Source organism: Dendrobates tinctorius, unplaced genomic scaffold (genome assembly GCF_039654945.1).
Source record: "Dendrobates tinctorius isolate UK_male_01 unplaced genomic scaffold, ASM3965494v1 ptg000060l, whole genome shotgun sequence".
In the NCBI taxonomy this organism is placed as follows: Eukaryota; Metazoa; Chordata; class Amphibia; order Anura; family Dendrobatidae; genus Dendrobates; species Dendrobates tinctorius.
In genome coordinates this window covers 58,818,503-58,842,302 of record NW_027361728.1, presented here as the reverse complement: position 1 = coordinate 58,842,302, position 23,800 = coordinate 58,818,503, and the positions used below count along the sequence as shown (strand labels likewise).

Here is a 23,800-nt window from a genome sequence, read left to right as displayed (position 1 = left end):
GATCCCTCTGGCTGAGGCTGCCAGAGAAAAGACGGCATTTGCTACGCCGGAAGGTTTATTTCAGTATGTGTATATGCCGTTTGGACTGCACGGGGCACCGGCGACCTTCCAGAGACTGATGGATCGAGTCCTGAGGCCACATAGGCGGTACGCTTCAGCCTATTTGGATGACATTGTCATTTACAGCTTGGACTGGGAGACTCATCTCCAGAAAGTCCAAGCTGTGATTGATGACCTGTGGGAGGCAGGTCTAACCGCGAACCCCAAGAAATGTCACGTCGGGCTAGAAGAAGCCCGGTATTTGGGGTATGTAATTGGGAGGGGTGTTGTTAAACCCCAGGTTGATAAGATTCAGGCGGTTCAGGACTGGCCACAACCTGTCAACAAGAAGCAGGTGCAAGCCTTCCTGGGGATCGCCGGCTATTATCGCTGGTTCATACCCAATTTTGCAGCCATCGCTACCCCCCTGACAGATCTTACAAAAGGGAAAGACTCTGTCATGATTAAATGGAGTTTAGCGGCTGAAGAAGCCTTCCATAGCCTAAAACGGGCACTTTGCTCTCAGCCCGTACTGGTGACTCCGGACTTCCGCAGCGAGTTTGTGGTACAAACGGATGCCTCTGATACCGGTATCGGGGCAGTACTCTCACAAGTGAGGGACGGAGTGGAACACCCAGTCCTCTATCTCAGCAGGAAGCTGAATAAACACGAGCAAAGGTATGCAGTCGTAGAAAAAGAGTGCCTCGCCATTAAGTGGGCTCTAGAGGCCCTCAAATATTACCTGGTGGGCCGAAAGTTCAGGCTGATCACGGACCATGCCCCTCTCAAGTGGATGCACTTGAACAAGGAACGGAATAGCCGGGTGACCCGGTGGTTCCTTGCCCTGCAGGCCTACACTTTTACGATGGAGCACCGCCCAGGGGTACAGATGGGAAATGCAGATGCCCTGTCCCGAGTGCACTGTTTGGTGGGTGTCATTGCTCGACCGGAGAGGTCTGAGCAGAGGGGGGGGGATATGTGAGAATCATGTGGGAATAGTGGATGAGGGCAGGTATATCTCGCCCAGATTCCTTTCCTATGTGGCCTAGTCTGGTCAGTATCGCACCTGCTTGCTAATGAATAATGGGAGGTGGATATAAAAGGATGCCAGGTGGTTGTGTGAGTGTCTCAGCCTGGGAACACAGAGAGCCTGTCTGTGTGAGAGACACACGTGAGTGGAAGCAGTGCCCACTGCAACTTTGGTTTGGCTGGACGGGAGAAGCCCGCCAGTTGGTAGTTAGGTTGTACTTTGTTTAGTTAGTGCCGGACAGGCAAGGATTTGTTTTATGTTTTATTTCTTTATGCACTGCTTTCACCATTAATAAACCTGACCCAGTGTCAGTTATACCCGAATCCCAGCTCTGCGCCTGAGTTTCATGCTGAATGCACGTGACCTTTGACCCCAGCAAAGGCGATCCCGGAGTGTTTTATCACAGTATGTACTACCGTGTACTCGGCGGCAGACATATGAACAAGTCTGCTATATTTTAACCCACTCACTGTTTAGATCTAGCAGCTACTAGAGCAGATACCGGCTGGTTGAGGGGGGGGTGTCAGGTGTCGGAAGGATCGATAATGAATATATACAGCGAGTCTCGGACAGCCCCTTTACCATTTTGGGTTAAAAAATAACAACTTTGTGTTAATTCTACTTTGTTTCAATCCTCAATGGGGATCTCGCAGACTTTGGGGCAAGTATTATAGTAAGTTTATTTAATTCTGTGGTCCATGATGTTCCTGCAGAGCTCTGGGTCGTCATCGTCCATGTATATATTTTTTTATACTAACAGGTAAAAGAACTGGGGATCTGCAGATATTCTATGTTTCCATTATCCTCACCCTTCCCCTCTCTCCTCAAAAAAGCATGCTAAATATTAGGGGTCTGACCACTAGGACTCTGAGTGATGCTGAGATCGGCGTTCTGCAGCGCTGTCCTGAGTGGGGTAGAGGTGCACATGCCCAGCCTCCACTCTATTCATTGTCTATGGGACTACTGGAAATAGCAAAGTGTATTGCTCTCTCCTGCAGTCCTGTAGACAATTAATGTAGCAGAGGTCGAGCATGCGCTATTCAAGATGGGGCAGCAGAGCCCCAATCTCAGGATCGCTGGTGTCTCATCAGTCAGACCCTAGCAATCGGCAAGTTATCAACTACTTGTTTTGGAATGACCTTTTATTAAGACACCCTTTTAGAATGGTTTCATCTTTGGATAACCTATTTGTTTCAGGGTTTTTCATCAACAATTTAATTATTCTCAGACTTGTTTTATGTTTCAGACCAGTCATTGCTACTTGATCAAGTCAAACGTGTGAAGGAAATTGAGGCCATTGAAAGTGATTCTTTTCTGCCACAAGTATTCAGATCAAGCCGGGACACCAAAGTGGTGAGCGCTGAGTGGTTAAAGATTTTCTGACACTTTTTGCTGCACATTCCGCAAATTACTTTATTAAAGGTTTACATTTCCTGGAGATAAAATTATAGAGCAATTCCCCAGTAAGACACACACCTCGTACATACAGGTACAACTGTTGAAAAGCAAATTGGCCAGGACTACCTGTCTCATAGAGATGTGGCATTGTTATACAGCCTAATGATTGGCACGACCAGTTATATTCTTACTTATCACATCATAGGGTATATATACCGCAATTATGTCTGCACTGTATGATTTTTCTGTGCTGATGGCATGCTTTTACTATGTCTGGACTGAAATGTTATTGTAGGGTAAACAGCATATCCATTGTGCAAAAATTAAGATATGTATTGTCTTATGTTAGACGTCATAAAATGAGTGCAGACAAGAAACACGTTTTCCATAGTATAAAACTAAAGATTTGATTAAAGGGAACCTGTCAGCAGGACTGTGCACAGTAACCTACAGACAATGTCAGGTCAGTGCCGTTATACTGATTAAAATTATTATTATTATTTATTTATATAGCACCATTGATTCCATGGTGCTGTACATGTGAAGGGGTTGCATACAAATTACAGATATCACTTACAGTAAACTAACAATGACAGACTGATACAGAGTGGAGAGAGGACCCTGCCCTTTCGGGCTTACATGCTACAGGATGGTGGGGAAGGAGACAGTAGGTTGGTGGGTTGCAGCAGTTCCGGTGTTGGTTGAGGTGATATCACCGGTAGTTGTGAGAGAGAAGGAGGTAGCGGGGTCATTGCAGGCTGTAGGCTTTCTTGAAGAGGTGGGTTTTCAGGTTCCGTCTGAAGGATCCAAATGTGGTTGATAGTCGGACTTGTTGGGGCAAAGAATTCCAGAGAATAGGGGCTATTCGAGAGAAGTCTTGGAGGCGGTTGGGTGAGGAGCGAATAAGTGTGGAGGAGAGAAGGAGGTCTTGGGAGGACCGGAGATTACGTGAGGGAAGGTATCGGGAGATTAGTTCAGAGACATATGGGGGAGACAGGTTATAGATGGCCTTGTAGGTCAGTATTAGTAATTTGAACTGGATACGCTGAGGGAATGGGAGCCAGTGAAGAGATTTGCAGAGGGGAGAAGCGGAGGAGTACCGAGGAGAGAGATGAATTAGTCGGGCGGCAGAGTTAAGGATGGACTGGAGAGGTGCGAGGGTGTTAGCAGGGAGACCACAGAAAAGGATGTTGCAGTAGTCGAGGCGGGAGATGATGAGGGCATGAGCAAGCATTTTAGTAGATTGAGGGATGAGGAAAGGATGGATTCTGGAAATATTTTTGAGCTGGAGGCGACAGGAGGTAGAAAGAGCTTGGATGTGCGGTTTGAAGGACAGGGCAGAGTCAAAGGTTACTCCGAGGCAGCGGACTTCTGGTACTGGGGAAAGTGTGATGTCATTAATTGTTATAGCTAGGTCGGGTAAGGAAAATCTGTGAGATGGAGTTCAGATTTGTCTACATTGAGTTTGAGGAAGCGAGAGGAGAAGGAGGAGGATATGGCTGATAGACACTCTGGGATTCTGGAGAGCAGAGAGGTGACGTCTGGGCCAGAGAGGTAGATCTTGAGTGTCATCAGCATAAAGGTGGTAGTGGAATCCGTGGGACTTTATGAGTTGCCCCAGACCAAGTGTATAGATTGAGAAGAGTAGGGGTCCTAAAACAGAGCCTTGGGGGACTCCAACAGAGAGAGGGTGGGATGAGGAGGTGGTGTGGGAGACGCTGAATGTGCGGTTGGAAAGGTATGAGGAGATCCAGGATAGGGCAAGGCCTTTGATGCCGAAGGAGGAGAGGATCTGTAGTAGGAGGCAGTGGTCAACTGTGTCAAATGCAGAGGACAGGTCTAGAAGCAGGAGTATAGGGTATTGTCCATTTGATTTGGCTGTAAGTAGGTCGTTAGTAATTTTGGTCTGGGCTGTCTCAGTGGAGTGATGGGGGCGGAAACCAGATTGTAGATTGTCAAAGAGCAAGTTAGATGATAGGTGGGAGGAAAGTTCAGCGTGGACGTGCTGTTCCAGGAGTTTGGAAGTGAATGGAAGCAATGATATTGGGCGATAGCTGGACATAGCGGTTGGGTCGAGGGTTGGCTTTTTAAGGATAGGCGTGATTGTGGCATGCTTGAAAGCAGAAGGGAAGGTACCGGACGTTAGTGATAGTTTGAAGAGGTGGGTTAGGGATGGGATAAGTGTGGTGGTGAGGTTGGGGAGGAGGTGGGATGGGATGGGGTCAAGTGCACAGGTTGTGAGGTGCGATTTGGAGAAGAGGCGATTAAGCTCCCCTTCAGTGATGTTAGAGAGTGAGGTTATGGGGTTTGGGCATTGGTCTGGTATACAAAGGGGTTGTGGTGGTTGAGTGATGAAGACTTACCTTGTTTGGTCAATCTTGTTTTTGAAGTGTGTGGCAAAGTCCTCGACAGAGATGAGGGAGGTTGGAGGAGGCAGTGGTGGGTGGAGGAGGGAGTTAAAAGTTTTGAATAACTGTTTTGGGTTGTAAGATAGGGAAGATATGAGGGTTGTGAAGTAGGCCTGTTTAGCAGAGGTGAGGGCAGATTTGAAATCGAGTGTTGCCTGTTTGAATGTGGTAAAGTCATCTTGCGAATTTGTTTTCTTCCAGCGCCGCTCTGGAATTCTGGACACTTGCCGGAGCTTTTTAGTGGTGTTATTGTGCCAGGGTTGTCTGTTGATACGTCGCATTCTGCCATGAACGAAAGGGGCAACCGTGTCAATAGCTGATGTGAGAGTGGCATTGTAGAAAGCAGTGGCACGTCTGTGTCATGGAGTGAGGATATTGTTGCCAGTGGTAGAATAGAGTCAGAGAGCGCGTGGGTGTCTAGGTGTGCAAGGTTTCTGCGGGGGTGTGCGTGTTGCTGGACATGGGTGCCAGGTGAGGAGGACAGGGATGAGAAAGTGAGTAGATGATGGTCAGATAGAGGGAGAGGGGAGTTGGGGAAGTTACAAAGAGAGCAGAGACGGGTGAAGACCAGGTATAATGTGTGTCCATCTGTGTGGGTGGCTGAGGAGGACCACTGAGTAAGTCCAAAGGATGAAGTAAGGGACAGGAGTTTGGAGGCTGCTGACTGAAGGGTATCAGTGGGGATGTTGAAGTCCATAATGATAGTGGGGGTGTCAGTTGAAAGAAAATGAAGAAGCCAGGTAGAGAATTGGTCAATGAAGGCAGTGGTCGGGCCTGGAGGTCGGTATATGACGGCAACTTGGAGGTTGGATGGAGTGTAGATGCGGACAGAATCGACTTCAAAAGAGGGGAGGACTAGGGAGGGAAGAGGTGGGGTTGGGTTGAAGGTGCAGTTGGAAGAAAGGAGAAGATCCATTCCTCCACCGTGTCTGTTGCCAGGGCGAGGAGTGTGGGTAAAGTGGAGGCCGCTGTAACACAGCGCAGCAGGGGAGGCGGTGTCAGAGTGTGTCAGCCATGTTTCTGTGAGGCCGAGGAAGGCAAGATTGTGAGAGAGAAAGAGGTCATGAATCGCATGGAGCTTATTGCATATGGAGCGGGCATTCCAAAGTGCTCCCGAGAGAGGGAGCAGGGGGTTGGGTGTCAAAGGCACAGGTTTTAAGTTGGAAAGATTGTGGTAGTTCTTATTAGATAGGGAGCGGTAGGAAGGGGAAGTAGTGGGGGGTGAGAGCTGCGGGGGGTCCAGGATTGGGAGATATGTCGCCAGCAGTGAGGAGAAGCAGAGAAAGGGAGAGCAGATGGGAGAAGGAGAGTACCAGGTTGATGAAATCCGTCTTGTGGTTGTTTAATCTTTATTTTCAGTTTTGAGTTAATGATCGCTGACAGCTGCTACTGCGCCATCTTGGAGGAGGAATTTTTTTCTCTCTAGCAAGATGGCACTGTCAGTGCTTGCGCAGTAGCAGCTATCGGATCACTGATAGCTGCTACTGCACAGGCATAGCCAGCGCCATTTTCCAACAGATTTTTTTTTATAAATATCAGGATTACATGATAAAAGATAATTATATATATGTGATCATGCTGCAGCGCAAGCGCCTGCCCGCAGAAGGGTTTTTATATATATATATACAGTATATATATATATATATATATATATATATATATACACTATACACATCTATATATACACATATATATACTGTATATAATATTCATTATGTAAACTAGGTGGCAGATCACTGAGGGATTAGTGACCTGCAGTAAAAAGAGAATGATAAAGTTTGGTGAGCTTGATAAAGACCAACTGTGTTCGAAACGCGTCGCTTGCTCCTGTTCCTGTCCATTATATTTTTAATTGTTTTATGATGGAATAAAGATTACTCTGAAAATTTTACTAGAAGCTGGAAAATGTCCTCATTTTCCTGCAATTGCTATACATGAGTGGTCGACTCGTGGTTCCGTGCACTCTGGACTCCTATAAACTTCAACGGTGAGCTGGCATTATCCTTTCTGTTTTCTGGTTTAGTGACCTGTCAGCAGTCTGTATTATGAATACCTAATCAGAGCACCATATGAAGACCCCCCCCCCCACAGGCCGCCCTGGAGAACGGGCATATCATTAACTCAAAACTGAAAATAAAGATTAAACAACAACCACAAGACGGATTTCATCAACCAAGGTATCATATTAATCAGTATAACGGCGCCGACCTGACACTGTCTGCAGGTTACTCAGCACAATCCTGCTGACAGGTTCCCTTTAAGGATTTTCCCCAGAACTTATTGATGGCAAATCCTTATGGTAAACAATCAATGTTTATTGGGTGCCATGCTGACCTTTACCTTCATTTTGCTGAATGGAGTAACTCCAAGAGATTGGCTTTAACTGGACAACATTTTAAATTCACGTTGCCCTTGTCCGGACCCAGTCAGGTCATATGTGGCAGCCAGGTTTCACTTTTGCACCCAGCATCCTGGGCACCTCATGCGCTTACTAGGCCCCACAACACACATCATTGTTTTGCAAGGCCTAGTATGCAAAGGCGTGGGAAGCAGGGTAACCCGATTGCAGGGGAGCGCAAAGGAAAGGGAGAAGCTTGGAAGGTTTTCTTCTTTATTAAGTTCCACTACGCGTTTTGACGGATAACCTTCGTCTTCGTCAAGTGGTATGCAAAGGCAGCTCAGAAATATAGATCGGCTCCAATGGTGGACTATATGGATGCTAAACCAGGGCAGTATAAATTGAATTTCTCATCTCCTACCAATTAAACTGAAAGGAAACCAGATTGATGTTGGTTGATGTTTCACAGCCATAGAACTGACGTTCTTTCAAAGCACCACATCTTGTGACAGCAACTTCTGACTGCCCAGAAATTAGTTATTGGTCACAAGCTGTCACTGTAAAGCCCCCTTCACACATAGCGAGATCGCTAGCGATGTCGCTAAAGCGTCACCGATTTTGTGACGCAACAGCGATATCGGTAGCAATCTCGCTACATGTGACACTTACCTCCGACCCGGCTCCCCGCTGGATATCGCCGATCGCGCGAGATCGACCTGGTCTATTTCTCGTCGTCGACTTCCTGCTGGCGCCGACAAGCGACTCCATGGATGCGGGAGGAAGTCGTCACCAGAGCTGCCGTCTGACAGGTAAGTAATGACCGCCGACCGCTGCTGCATCGCTGTGAGATCTGCCTGTTTGGCAGCTCACTAGCGACCATTTAGAGATGCACCAGCGATCCTGACCGGGTCGTATCGTTGTCGGGATCGCTGGTGCATCGCTAAATGTAACGGAACCTTATGTCTATGAGAACCAGAAGGAGGATCTCATAGCCTTGTATTGAAAAGTGACCTCTGACTCGCTCACGCAAACAATGGAGCGTCCTGGCAGGAGGTCGATGGGAGTGGCAGTAATAAAAGGTGAAGACGGCGGTAGGTTAGTATAATACTAGGGGCAGGGACCTTAGATTAGTAGCAGAACTCCAGTGGGGAAGTAAAAAAAAACACACTGAAGTGGTGCTTTAATGGTGGTTTTCCTAAGATATACACCTTTTAGCTGAGTTGTTCATAGCGATGGTGTTGTAAGAGGACGATAGATTTTTGACATTAGAGATCTGTCACAGATTAATTGATCATATATAGGGTAAACAGGGTTGACTTTACATAATTTTTGACATTTTCAGTCGTAGAAGATAGTCATGTCTGCTCTGGTAACATCCACTATCATCACAGCATGGACCTCCACATGAGGACCCAAGCTGGTGAGCAGAACTCTCACCTTCGAAGGTCCAGTTTAATGGAAATGCAGCAAGTCAGCTTTATCCAAGATGGCATACTGGAACATGGCAGTATTGGGGGATATGTGATGGTACTGTAGACCGGCACATGCCATGTCATCTGACAAGGAGTCTGTGTGCAGTGACCGTTGTGGACACCTAAACAGGTGACTGCCAGTATCAGCTACTGTATTGTCACCATCTGATTTGCAATGCTTTTTATCTTGTTATATTGGCATCTGCAGAATTATATCCCAATTGCATGACTGTACTAGATCTAAGAAACCAAGTCAGATTGCCTAGTTTGTCCTTTAGGCTTCTTGCAAGCTTGTTCACATGAAGGCTTAAAAATCGAGGAAGCGGAGGTGGTGCAGACATTGTAGTTGATTTGTGGAATGAAGACCCATCGGACAATGCAGAGTAGAGGATTAAAAGCAGCATTGGGATAGGCAACCCATAATTTAAGCTATAAAGAGCCCCAAACTGTGCAACCAATGGCCATTAAACTGTGCTGAAGCGGTTAAACATATTTATTATATCGAACTGCAAAGAAGGGAGCGAAACAATATTCTCAGCAACCTATCATCTCCAAAGTAATTGACAAAGGGGTGGAGGGCTAAACGCAGCCTGAAATGAGTTTGTCAATTCTCCCAGGCTGCCGTACATGTCTGGAGATCGGGCAGTTTATGAGCGCAGCCTTTCTTGCCCAACATACTTCATTGAGAATCATGCTTTATGACAGCCCTGAAGGTCAGAGCAGAATTTATTTAGCTCACACTGCTCGACGAGATCTTTATTCACATTTCTGCCCTGTGAAAATGAGCAGCAACCATTTTAAACTGATTTATGAGGATAATTCATGCTCGGCGCGGTTGTATTTCTAGACTTTTAATATGCTTTACATGGTGTATATTTAAGTACCACAGCTTAATAATGTGTGTTTATATATTTATTTCTAGCTGCTAGAAGCCGTACGTGCCGTCACGGGAGCTTTAATGCATTTTCTACAGGATTAGAGTAGTATCCCAATAGATAAGACAAGGGGCTGCATGGTGGAAGTGGCAGAATCCCTGCACTGGATGACTATAGCAGTAGACGTACTGCAAGGCAGTACATTTAAAGGGGACCTGTCAGCATGTTTTTATATATGGAAGAGGTGATATGGCTGTTAGACACTTGTCACCCCTATAGAAGTGGCATCCAATGTGCCAGTCATGAGAAATCTAGGGGAGAAACCAGAGGCAGATCAAGCTGGGGGAGTAACAGTGCACTTAAGGTACTGTCACACTTAGCGATGTACCAGCGATCCCAACCAGCGATATGACGCGGTCAGGATCGCTGGTACATCGCTAAGTGGTCGCTAGTGAGCTGCCACACAGGCAGATCTCACCAGCGACATCGCTGGGGACGGGGGGCGCTACTTACCTGTCACACTAGGCGATCCTGCGTCCTCCCGCCCGTCTCCACGATCGTCGCTCGTCTCTCCACCGGAAGCGCCGCAGGAAGCTGACGACGAGAAGTGGTCCAGGACGTTCTCGCGCGATCAGCGATAACCAGCGGGGGAGCGGTCGTAGGTAAGTATCAGACACAGCGATGTCGCTAGCAATATCGCTATAACGTCACAAGTTATAGCGATATTGCTAGCGATATCGCTTAGTGTGACAGTACCTTTTGACTACCCTTCTATCAAGTTAAATGATGCCCCCCCAGTGTAATTCCTGTCTGATTTGCATACACATTTTTCATGACTAGCACAATGGATCGCTACTAAATATATATATATATATATATGCACTGTATGTATATATATATATATATATATATATATATATATATATATATATATATACAGTGCCTTGCAAAAGTATTCAGCCCCCTGGAACTTTTCAACCTTTTCCCACATATCATGCTTCAAACATAAAAAACATAAAGATGCCAAATGTAAATTTTGGGTGAAGAATCAATAACAAGTGGGACACAATTGTGAAGTTGAACAAAATGTATTGGTTATTTTAAATTTTTGTGGAAATTCGAAAACTGAAAAGTGGGGCGTGCAATATTATTCGGCACCTTTACTTTCAGTGCAGCAAACTCACTCCAGAAGTTCATTGTGGATCTCTGAATGATTCAGTGTTGTCCTAAATGAGTAATGATGATAAATATAATCCACTTGTGTGTAATCAAGTCTCCGTATAAATGCACCTGCTCTGTGATAGTCTCAGGGTTCTGTTTCATGTACAGAGAGCATCATGAAGACCAAGGAACACAACAGGCAGGTCCGTGATACTGCTGTGAAGAAGTTTAAAGCCGGATTTGGATACAAAATGATTTCCAAAACTTTAAACATCCCAAGGAGCACTGTGCAGAAGGCGTATCATACCACTGCAAATCTACCAAGACCCGGCCGTCCCTCTAAACTTTCATCTCAAACAAGGAGAAGACTGATCAGAGATGCAGCCAAGAGGCCCGTGATCACTGTGGATAAACAGCAGAGATCTACAGCTGAGGTGGGACAGTCTGTCCATAGGACAACAATCAGTCGTACACTGCACAAATCTGGCCTTTATGGAAGAGTGGCAAGAAGAAAGCCATTTCTCAAAGATATCCATAAAAAGTGTTGTTTAAAGTTTGCAACAAGCCACCTGGGAAACCCACCATACATGTGGAAGAAGGTGCTCTGGTCAGATGAAACCAAAATCAAACTTTTTGGCAACATTGCCAAAAGATATGTTTGGCGTAAAGGCAACACAGCTCATCACCCTGAACACACCAGTGTCAAATAAGCTGGTGGCAGCATCATGGTTTGGGGCTGCTTTTCTTCAGCAGAGACAGGGAAGATGGCTAACATTGATGGGAAGATGGATGGAGCCAAATACAGGACCATTCTTGGAGAAAACCTGTTGAAGTCTGCAAAAGACCTGAGACTGGGACGGAGATTTGTCTTCCAACAAGACAATGATCCCACAAACATAAAGCAAAATCTACAATGGAATGCTTCACAAATAAATATATCCAGGTGTTAGAATGGCCAAGTCAAAATCCAGACCTGAATCCAATCGAGAATCTGTAAAGCTGAAAACTTCTGTTCACAAACGATCTCCATCAAACCTCACTGACCTCGAGCTGTTTGCTAAGGAAGAATGGGCAAGAATTTCAGTCTCTCGATGTACAAAACTGATAGAGACATACCCCAAGTGACTTGCAGCTGTAATCGCAGCAAAAGGTGGCGCAACAAAGTATTAAGTTAAAGGGGCCGAATAATATTGCACGCCCCACTTTTCAGTTTTTGAATTTCCACAAAAATTTAAAATAACCAATACATTTTGTTCAACTTCACAATTGTGTCCCACTTGTTAATTCTTCACCAAAAATTTACATTTGGTATCTTTATGTTTGAAGCACGATATGTGGGAAAAGGTTGAAAAGTTCCAGGGGCTGAATACTTTCGCAAGGCACTGTATATATACAGGGTCCAAAAGTAGATGGACAGTATGTGTAATTAGGGTAATGAAAAATTTCCTAATCCTAATGGATTGGCCGGCACGTTCACCAGACTTGACCTCAATGGATTTTTTCTTTTGGGGAGTACTCAAGGACAAAGTTTATAGTTGAAAACCAAAAAGTGTCAGTGATTTGTAAAATTACATAAGAGATGCATTTCAAGAAATTAATACCCAAAGAGGCTTGTGCAAAAATGTTTATCGAAGCGTAAGAGGCAGACTTCAAAGCTGTGCAAATTGGATGGAAAACAGTTTGAGCACCTGCGTTGATAAAATATAAGGGCTTTTGTATTATTGTTCAGAATAAAATTTAATTGTCAATGTTTGTGTTAGTAAATATAATTTTATATATAAATCAAAATAAATGTTATTTTCAGTTCACCTACTTTTGGACCACCGTGTGTGTATGTGTATATATATATATATATATATACCACTTCTACAATAAGTAAAATATGCTGATATTTTCCCTTTAAAACAGATCTAGTAAGAGTTACAAGACAGAAGAAACAATTAATTTGTCTAAGTTGTCTGAATCTCATTGACCCTTTTAAAGTACCACTCCAGCGTTGTTTTCCGTAATTATTATTGCACCCCAAATTAGCTGTCAATAATGTATGAATAGTGTGTACATTCATTGACATCGCCTTGCCGTCTTCTGCCGTTTCCAGCGCTGCTCTGGTCCGTGTCCTGTGTCATGCAACAGCAGTTGTGACCATCTGGATCATAACAGTGACTTGTTAGTGGACCACGAGGTACGTTCCCAATGTAAGTCTACAAGACTCAGAACAAGGGTCTCGTAGGCTTCTCTTAGGAAAGGAACTAGAGGTCGGGTGTGTGAGCAGTTACATAATGCAGGAGACGATCAGAGCAGCCCAGAAGACTGCAGAAGACAGTGACCAGTAGGTATTTTAATGCATACATTGTACATACACCCAGTACTGCTTGGAATAAAAAAACAAATACTGAAGTGATGCCTTAATGGGGTTGTCCATTTTTATTCTTATTTTTCAGTTCTTAAATGCATGTACTTGGGGTTAAAAATCTTTTTTTTTTTTTGTTGTTGAGAGGGATACAAGTTGGAAAAATAAAAGAATAAAAATTTAGTGAGAAAAAAAAAAAATCTTTTTTTGCAGTTGGGCTACATGAAAAATTTGGAATTAATTGTTGCCTTTTGCCTCTGGTTCGCACTGTATATTGTTGGCTGCAAGATACGATAAATCATGAGTTAAGCCCACTGCGACGATCTGACGGAGCGTTAGTGACTCATTTATCTCTCTTGTTCTGAGCTCCTCTCGCTGGTTTATGACAAAGCAACGTGTACAGGGAAACAAAGGGACTGGAAGGGCCAAATGGTGCAAAATGTTTAGTAAAACACAATTGTAAAAAAAAATGTTTTTTTTTTGGGGGGGGGGGGCTAAAATACATCCATTTAAGTAAACAAAAAAAAATGTCCTCATAATTGAACAACACCTTTCAAAGCATCTAATAAAAATGCTGCAGCAGTGGAACTACTAGTCCCACACAAGCTTTCATTCAGTAACACCGAATGTTTCAGAATCTATGACGTTTTGCTGTAAAGAATAAAATGATGTTTAGGTAACAATTTTTCTTCATCCCAATCTGAAGTTACTTCAATGAATGGAGACCGAAGCGATCTCAAGCTTAGACACCAACACTGGATGGAGATTCATAAAGATTGACCTCCTGCTTTATAGTTACTTCTTTTATAGGATTATGTATGAAATGGTAAAGATATAACAGTTCACCGCTGGCAGTCCTGTGCAATAACAAAAGCCATCATCAGCGTAAAATAAAGCATCTCCACCTGCTTGTTGACTGTTTCCAAGTAGGAAGCGAGTTTTTTTTTCATTACAGAGTCAAAATAAGCTGAAAATATATAGAAAACATAAAAAACACAATGTAGGTATACAAAATATGTAGATATTGCTTTTTCTGAAAGGATTGCCAATGTTAATGGACTGTAAGATGGACTCCAAGTAGATACTTCGCCATCTCTCATGTGGGAGCAATGTGATTCTAATGATGAGAACGTCATGACTAGTCAGCTCCTAGCCTCCTATACATTACCTCCTGCGGTAAAATTCCTTCTTAATTAGTGAAATGGTAGATTGTACAGAGGAGATCCTGTGACGGAGGACGGACTCCACTTCAGTGGTATAATGAGGAGGGTAGTACTAATTAGAATGGAAAATGATATGTTAAGCATTCAAGTCTCCGTAAGGAAATGGAGGAATCAAAGATTTCCCATCCACTGCTATAAGTGAGTGGCTGAAGATGAATGTACTTTGTGAACCGGCAGATTACGCTGCCTTCTGTTTCTTGTCACCAAATAGTGCGCTGACTGTTCTCTGCCATTAGGGCCTGTACGTATCTCAGCTGTAAATCGATTATAATGGAAAAGAAACAAAACACAAATCATGTTATTGTCAATTGTGAAAATTATATTATGGCGGCTCTCCGGATCCTATGAATGAAGAAGTGCTAGCGGCTACCTAATGAGAAATGATTCATTTTGGTGGCAATGGATCCTCAGCCCACTGTCCCTCACATGAATGTACTCGGACAGCGTCATCCTCCAGACTGACGTCTGGATAGACACATAATCTATAATGGGCAGGCCCTGCTATGGATTAGTGTTCCTGTCATGACACCATTGTATCTATTTTAAGGCGTACTTCTAAACTTAATTACAGCTCTTGTAAGAGAGGCGTTCACTTTTAATTAGAGACGAGATCCATAAAATTATAGTAAATGGCCTCCTTTTCATTTAATACTGAACTTGCCATTAATACATGCAGGGAAAGACACAAGCGCTAGTGCACTGTCATCTCTGCTATAACTTTGGCGTGAGATTTTTTTTTTTTACAAGGCTACAACTGCTTAATGTCACTGAGTCACATAAAATATGACTAAAATCTGTGACAAAATAATGTGACTTATGTCACAGTTACAACATGAAGCATGGTCTGCTCATTTTTCTAGATGACATCAATGCAGCGAGAGACTTGGAGCTGGTCTGCAGCCTTATATGTCGTTCATGTGATGAAAGGTTATGAAGGGTTCTTGTTACCTAGTCACTCACACTTCTGGTTCCAGAAGTCGCACCATTTATTCTGTCCACCCACAGCTTGGGTCATCTAAACCAGAGGTGCTCAACCTTTTGTAATCTGTGGGTCATACTGAGGCCTTCACACCGACCATAATAAAACTTAAAGGCATATTACTATCTAAGTTAAAGGGAATCTGTCAGCAGGATTTCAACCCCCAGACTAGTTATATGCACAGGAACCACTTTCAAAGTCAAGTCCATGGCCAGTCCATTCCTCTGTTACTGAGAAATCATAATGATCATAATGATCTAAAGCCTCTGTCACTCCAGCTCTATTCCCCACCCAGTGTCACCTTCTGTTTGACTGACTGCCTCTATGATATGTGATTCCAAAGGAGCCATCAGTCAAGCAGGAAGAGTCAGTGCTGTGTGGAAAATAGAGCTGGAGTGACAGAGTCTTCAGATCTATCATAGCCATTTGCATATCTCAGGATCTTGATTTTTTCAGTAATGGAAAAAGACTGGCCATGTAAAGGTATTACTGGATTTGTCGTTGAAAATACTACATGCACATATATAGTTTAGGGTGAGAAATCCTGTTAACAGATTCCCTTAGGTATGTCTGCAAATGCAATTTGGCTGCAGGTAATTTTTTGTTGCAGTTCTCCGAACTCACTGTAAAAACACACTTTTTTTGCCATTATGTTCGATATCATGGTAAGCCCTATTCATTTTTACCACAAGTTTCCAAAATCGTGGGAAACAAAAGTTAGTTTTGGTTGATTTTGGAAAAATGTGAAAAAAGCTTTCAGTGTGCCCAAAAGCCATCTGCAACTTGTGATCGATATCTTTGTTGTATCAACGCCATCTGGCTCAAATGTCTGGTAGCTATAGGCTCAGCTTTCAGGACTTTGATCTATCTTGAGACTAGTTGTCCTTTTTCCTTAATCAGCACTGGCGTGATAGCCTAGTATTTCACAACTTCCCGAAACTACAACACACAGAAACATGCCTGCATGGCTACCTCTCTAACTCATATACTCCTTTCTGGAGTGCCAAAATGGGATCAAATGGCTTAATTCTCCCAAATACAGGAGAACCACATTGAACAATGATTACTTGCCCATGCCTACTTATGAATGGTGTGCCACTACTCGTCTCCTTTCCATAAAAATTGCATGTGAACAGCCACTCTGGAGGTGAGGGTTTCTATGTCAGGATTTGAAGGCTCCACACAGCATGGCTTCATTGGCCACATATAACCCCCATGGCAATGAATGAGCACCCCTGGAGTACATGATTTACTTCGTTTATATAAGGGTGCTTTCACATTGTGTTCCGGCACCTGTTCCGTTGGCCTGTCGGAGATTACGTCCGAATCCCCGCAAATCTCGATTCAGGCAAATGCGCCGACGTGGCCGTAGACTATAAGGGTGCAGGCAGAGCCGACGTGCACTCTTATGTGCATCATTTGGGGCATATATACGCCTACTAAAGGCGTCTCAGTGTCCATCTCCAGTAGGAGTACACTCAGAGCACATGTTCCCTCTGTTGGCACCATTATAATCTATGGCCCCATCGTGGCATACTCCAGAATCCAGATTTGCGAGGGTTCGGACATAAGCCCCAACGGAGCCACCTAACAGGTGCCAGAATGCAGTGTGAAAGCACCCTGAGCTAACTTGTTGTGTCTATTTAGAAATTATATTTTGCATTTGTACATGTTGCAAATTTTATAATATTTTTAGTCAGCAGAAACCAGCGACAGCAAACATGAATCTGCCATATTAGGTGTGGGAACTTTCGATTTTTTTGGAGATGAGAAAGAAGAAGATGTTAGTACTATGCCGACTGCCATAAAATATCTGGATGATAACTCCATTGCACACCCAAATGTAAGTTCTATGCACACATCATTTCAACATGATGGGACTTTTCATTTACTCTTTTGTTTTGAAAATATTTCTTATATCTGCAAAATGCTAGATTAAGATTGGTACAACCAAAAATGGGACACATCTTGTTCTCCTGTTGACAAATGGGGTCCTTGTGTCTTTCTATCCAGACATAGCACAGCTACATGTGGGTGTAATCCGCAACACAACTTCAAAGAGCTCATCATTCATAAGCCTTGAGAGTCAGGGCAGATCTTAGCTTTTCAGCGGCCTGGGATGAGAATTGCAATGGGGTTCCCCCTCACCCCTCTCTCAAACAAATAAAAATCACTGGCTTTTCATCTGGAAACTGTCAGGCCACTTGTTGGTCATACTACTTTGAGCAGCCTATATATTTTTTATGGTACTGTGCAAAAGTTGTAGACAGGTGTGGAAAAAATGCAAATTAAGACTGCTTTAAAAAATAGAAGCTTTAATAGTTTATTTTTATTAATTAACAATGAATTAAAGAGAAATCTAAATCAAATTAATATTTAGTGTGACCACCCAATGCCTTCACAGATGCATCAATTCTTCTAAATACACTTGCACACAGAGAAGTTGCTCCAAACATCTTGGAAAACTAACTTCCAGTTTTAAGCCTCCTACATAGTGGTTTATTATTCAGTTAAGGCCCTTTTACATTTAGCGATGCACCAGCGATCCAACCAGCGATCCGACCCGGTCAGGATCGCTGGTGCATCGCTAAATGATCGCTAGTGAGCTTTCATACAGAAAGATCTCACAGCGATGCAGCAGCGACGCAGCGCACGATACTTACCATTCACACACAGCGATCCTGCGTCCTCCCGCCCGCGTCCAGCGTCGCTCGTCGTCACAGCAGGAAGTCTCAGCAGGAAGCGCCCGACGAGAAATGGAGCCGGACATTCTCGCGCGATCAGCGATGGACAGCGGGGGAGCCGGTCGCTGGTAAGTATCACACATAGCGATATCGCTAGCAATATCGCTATAACGTCACAAAACCGGTGACGTTTTAGCGATATTGCTAGCGATATCGCTTAGTGTAAAACCCCCTTTAGTGACTGTTTCAACATACTGTATTTTGTGGACTATAAGATGCACCAGACCATAAGATACACCCCAGATTTGGGGGAGGAAAATAGGAAAAAAAATGTTCTAAGTACTATGGTGGCCTGTCTTATAGTCCAATTTTACAGTAGCATATTTTGTCCTGGTGTGCGAGGCTGCAGGCCCTGGGCTTTCATAAAATGTTGGCGGTGAGTGGAGTCCAGTTCCCATTGATTTCCCTGTAGTGGGCCTTGAGAAAATGGCTGCCGCAACAGCGCATGAACATATTGAGATCTCAGGAGCCGAGATCTCTTCTACCGAGATCTCAATCTGTGCATGATTTTCCTGAAACCCACCGCAGGAAAATCAATGGAATTGGGACTCCGCTCACCGCCAACATTTTATGAAAACTCAGGCCCGCAGCTTCGTACCACCAGGACACCTCCATCTCTGAGCCCAGGACCTGCAGCATCGCCCCAATCCTGACGCCACCACTGGCTTCCTTCAGCAGCGACCCTGCCTCCACTGACCCCGCTCCACCGCAGCCGGTAAGCTACATTCCGATTATAAAACGCACCCCTATTTTCCTCCCAAATTTGTGGAAAATAAAGTGTCTTATAATCTGAAAAATATGGTACATATGAAAATGATTATTATTATCACTTGTTTGGTAAATTGGGCAATTGGTTCAATTTTCAAGGTACATCTGACTATAATCCTACAAAATCCCTGACTTTGTGCAGGTGTACCTAGAAGAATTTAAACATTCTTTTTGTGCAGCTTTTTTTTCCCACACCTGCCTAAAGCTTTACCACAATATTTTATACACACTTGCACTGCACATATGACACATTTTCTCCTCTTATGAAGCTTAGATGGATCTTTATAGTGTAGAGAGGCTTCTGAGAGAACATTAGCCATAGTACACCACAGGTTTCGATATTCTTTGGCAGTAGAGCAGTGCAGGCAAGCTTCCTTTATCCCCTACCTCCATGTCCCACACAGAGAAACTGGATCAAAAGTTGCCAGGAAGTTCTCCATCTCTATCAGTGAGTGAGAGGAAGACCTTAAGACTGCAAACTCTCAGAAAACAGCATGTTATCAATGTGGCAGGGCAGCAGCTGCCACCCACCTGAGGAAGATTCTCAACTAGCCTCGTGGCAGATGCACCCTGGAGTGCAGCATGACATTGCAGATAAGAAACTGAAATTAACGATGCTGATCATCTTCATTATATATACACACATGTTTGCCTCTGCAGAAAAGACTTGTGAAGACAAGCCTATATACTGTAAATATCTATGGCTACTGTGGCCCTGTACTCCAAAAATGTACAACAGATTGGATATATGCAGAATATTTTTAGTGAAAAGCTAGTGATGTGAGAGAGATCTATTGCTCTATGGAGACATGACCCCAGACATTGAGATCAAACAGCCTGCCCTCACAACTTCCATTGTGCAACCTATTTCTGCATTAAGGCTGATCTGCGTTGCTGACTCTGACATTATTTCATTGCTGTAGTCACACACAGCTCTTGCTTTTAGCCTTGTTTAGGTCACTGTGCCTGCTGCTTGCATTATACTTCAGACTGGAGTTTTCGTGGATACACATAAGTTCCTTTGGGTGGTGGAGGCCCCAGGACTTGCCCCTTGGGTTCTTTTTCCATAAAGGCTCAGTGAGACTAACCGATATTTGGAAAAATTTACTAATCATACGCTTGGGTACACATGACGAAATGAGAATTCATCAAGTGATTGGATCTTTGATTCTGGCATTCTCGTTCTTGACAGCTCATCGTCTTGTGTAAATAGGTGATGTGCTGCCCATTACAGTGATGTTCTGTGCACAAGAAGTGACAATCATTTTGTGCACATAGAATTCTGGTCAGCCTAATTCGTCTTTATGTGAATCTAGAACCATTCCTATGTGACTTCCTACTCGATTCCTACAAAAAGGAGCGTCTGATTTATTGCAGTTGTACCATAGACAACTTAGGTTTGTTCACCATGTCAATAGATGCTTTGTATATGTACAGTGCACAAACCATGCTGACTAGGGAATTACAAGATTTGCTCATTTCCTAGTTATCATATTTTATGTATTTTACAGTCTTTGTGGTAAGTGAGGGCCCCAGTGATGGGACCCATAGTGATCAGCAACTCATTGCTGATCCTGTTGATAGGTTACAAGTAGTGATGAGCAAGTGTGCTCGTTACTCGAGTTTTCCGAGCATGCTCAGGGGTTCTCTGAGTATCTTGGGCGTGCTCATAGATTATGTTTGTATCTCCGCAGCTGCATGATTTTCGGCTACTAGACAGCCTGAATTCATGTGGGAATTTCCTAACAAACAGGCATTCCTCACATGTATTCAGGCTGTCCAGCAGCCGCAAATCATGCAGCTGCGGAGACACAAACCTAATCTACCAGCATGCCCATGATACTCGAAGAACCCCCGAGCATGCTTGGAAAACTCCAGTAACAAGCACACTCGCTCACCACTAGTCACAAGTTTTAATTATGGGATAGTCCCTACACATTAGAAAACTGATGTCTGAACCTTCCGATTTGAGCAGGATCAGATCATTATCTTGTGTTTGAGGCATGTCGGAGGAAAGAAGGATGGCAGATTTTTGAAGAGATCCAAGTAGCAGAATATTTGAACCTTAGAAATGGTTTTTAATAAAATAAATCTGAAAAATTATTTGCTGTCAGAGTTCAACACTGAAGGCCATAAGTTTTTAGCTATCTGCTATGCCATGATGGTTGTTTGACTATTTGATGAACTGGCAGAAAAGAAAATGGCAGTTTCACTGGTATGATAGGAAACCTATGAGATTTATATGCCAAGGAGTTCTTAAACTGAAAAACATGACTTTTAAATAATTAAAATACAAGCTGAGTGGATTTTTTGTGGTTCTAATATTACCCATGAATTTACTTCATTTATTTTTTTCTTGGCAGCTGTACATTGAGAAGGCAGAAGCAGAGGAGAAATGGTACAAGAGGCTGACTTCTTTACGAAATAAACGGCTGATGGGCAGCCCCGTGGCATAACAATCTTCCAAATACGGAATTAGATCTAGACCGTGTGCTGTTTTATGTGCGCATCGTCATTCCATTCTTTTTTTTTTTTTTTTTAAAGATTATAAAATTAGAAAACTGTAGGCCGGTTGGTTTTAGGTGTAACACTTCATATCTTAGATGAGTTTAGAACATATTCATGGAATTAGGGCTCCATATTTGTTGTAAATGGTCCATAAATGTGAAGGAGTGGATATCTCCGAGGCTTTCCTAAAGTATAGCTCCACACATGACTAATGTCTTACTCTCCAGGCAGCACATATACAATTTAGCATCTTTGTTTTTTTATGATTTTCGTTTTTTCTCTTGCTATGCTAATACAGTGGGATATACTTGCTGTAGAACATTTTACACTTTGTGCAGGCTGGGAGGATAAAGGTATTGACATTCACTTACATGCAGGGGTATGAAACTAGTTATGGAAGCAGTGACATCCGCTTGTACACAAAGCCCTACCTTATCCTTACAGAAACTGTATAATAAAGTGTGTGCCTATGCTGTATAAGCCAGTGCAATGTGGAATATAATGGGTGCCCGTATACATCCAAAAAGCCCAATCATATCATGAAATACTAGATGACTTGGTTATTTAGTGATAGCCACAGTGCGTGGTGTTCTAAGCGGGTGTTTGCAAAGTTTTCTCAGATAATTGTGGTGTTGCATGCAGAAATTGACCCTTTCACCATGGATTTTGCTATCCTCATTGCGTTTGAAACCCAGCAGCATGCCCTCAATTCAGCAGGGCGAAAATCGAAGTGGGAATGGGGTTTTAAGACTGCCATTCACGTGCTTTGGATGTTACTATCTCATAGGAATCACACATCTGCTAAAATAGCAACAGGAAACTAAAGCATAAGGAACAAGAAAATTCTAACAAATAAAAGTTGGATTAGCTTATGAAGATGCTGGAGTTGAAATTCTCTGATCATAAACCCAGTGAACATTAATGGGGTTGTCCAGAACGTAAAAGTTGATGACCTGTACGTAGAATAGTTCATCTATGGAGATCGGTGAGTGCCTGAAGGATAGGTCATCCGTATTTACGCCTGTATAACAACCCCTTTAAAAGGTCCAGTTTATGAGGAATATTATTGAAGCATGCAATGTTTTGTGCCAATTTCTTTTGAGTAAAACTATAGGTTTTGTACCACTTTTACTGCTTTCTTTGATCCCACAGACAAATAAAACATTTTAACATGTCGTGTATTTAGCGTTTTCTTTTTCTGTTGCCTGGATGTTCATATTTCAGTTTTTGTTTTTTTAAATCTAAAGGTTTTCTTAAAATCAATGCTGATCACAATCATCATTCATTTTTTTTTTCACATTTGTTTGTGCCAATCTGAAATTACCTTTGCGAAATTACAAGTGTGTTAGATCACTGAGGTTTGTCATGGCTAACACGTTACCACCATGTGTCCACAAGTAGGCTTCTAGCCACTGTCATGTGTGGGACTGTGCTGGGATATATTACAGAACAGATGTGATTACCCTGGCTTCTGTGGAAAATCTGTAGCTCTGTGGATGCCATGGTTATTGCTTGCGACCCTTTATAAAATCTAGTTTATTGCAAAACTACTGTTCTAGTATGAGAAATTGGGAATTTAGATTTTTGGTTCCAGAGATTTGTCTTGATTTGCTGTAGAAGGCATGAGCTGTCTTACAGTTATTAAAACGTAATGTAGAAAATATTTGACACCCGAACATTCGGATGGAAAAACAAGTGGGAGAAGTTGAAACGTGTCCCATAAAACATAATACAAATGACTGGAAATATAACCTGCTGAAGACACGTATGAGCAGCCTTACTTTAGTGCTCTGCAAGGGCCGTTGTGCGCTGTTATTTTCAATATAACAAATTCTTGTTATGTTACTGTTTTTGTTTTCCACTTGTTGTATCTTTCCCTGTGTTTATGCGAAGTCTTTGGCCAGACATAATAATACTGGTCCACACACGTTCAGTATTAAGTTAATATGCAGCTGCACAAATACACTGTAACCAATATACAAATATATACATACAGTATGGATCAGCGCACTACGAGTAATGATACATGAATAGCAATATTGCTACACATAAAAAAAGCATAAGGTACTCCGTTAAAGGGAACTTGCAAAGTGGCTCAGTGGTTATCAATGTTGCTTTGCAGCGCTGACATCTGCATCTGCAAAAAGTTTGTATATTGTCCTTGTCTTTGCTTTGGTTTTCCTCCTGCATCGCCGGTTTCCTCCCACATACCAAAGGTATACTGATAGGGAATCTAGATTGTGAGCCCCAATGGGAATGAGCTTTATTCCTTTCGGCAGCCTCCAGCTTTCAGTCATAGAGACATGCTAGAGCACCTTCAGTCACTGCTCAGTACACAGTGAGCATCAACTGTAAGCACACCCAGGCACATTGACTGTCAGTCAGTGCTGGGCGTGCTTATAGCCGCATCTCTCAGTACTGTGATCAGTGACAGTAATTTTAGGGCATGACTGAAAGCTAGCTAATTTGGTTCTGAGTGCTGGCCTTTCAGTAAAGCAGCCGGGCAC

At 43.2% G+C, this 23,800-nt stretch overlaps 1 protein-coding gene across 2 annotated transcripts in view; it reads left to right on the top strand.

Moving 5' to 3' along the window:
- Positions 1–22,474, top strand: part of RSRC1 (arginine and serine rich coiled-coil 1) — a 505,347-nt gene extending 482,873 nt beyond the window's left edge. For both annotated transcript variants that reach the window (XM_073578989.1, XM_073578990.1), the window contains 3 exons: positions 2,316–2,422; positions 16,970–17,116; positions 21,149–22,474. In XM_073578989.1, coding sequence (XP_073435090.1) covers positions 2,316–2,422; positions 16,970–17,116; positions 21,149–21,241 — 347 coding nt within the window. In that variant the 3' untranslated portion in view covers positions 21,242–22,474. The remainder of the gene's footprint in view (positions 1–2,315; positions 2,423–16,969; positions 17,117–21,148) is intronic.
- Positions 22,475–23,800: the final 1,326 nt, after the last annotated feature.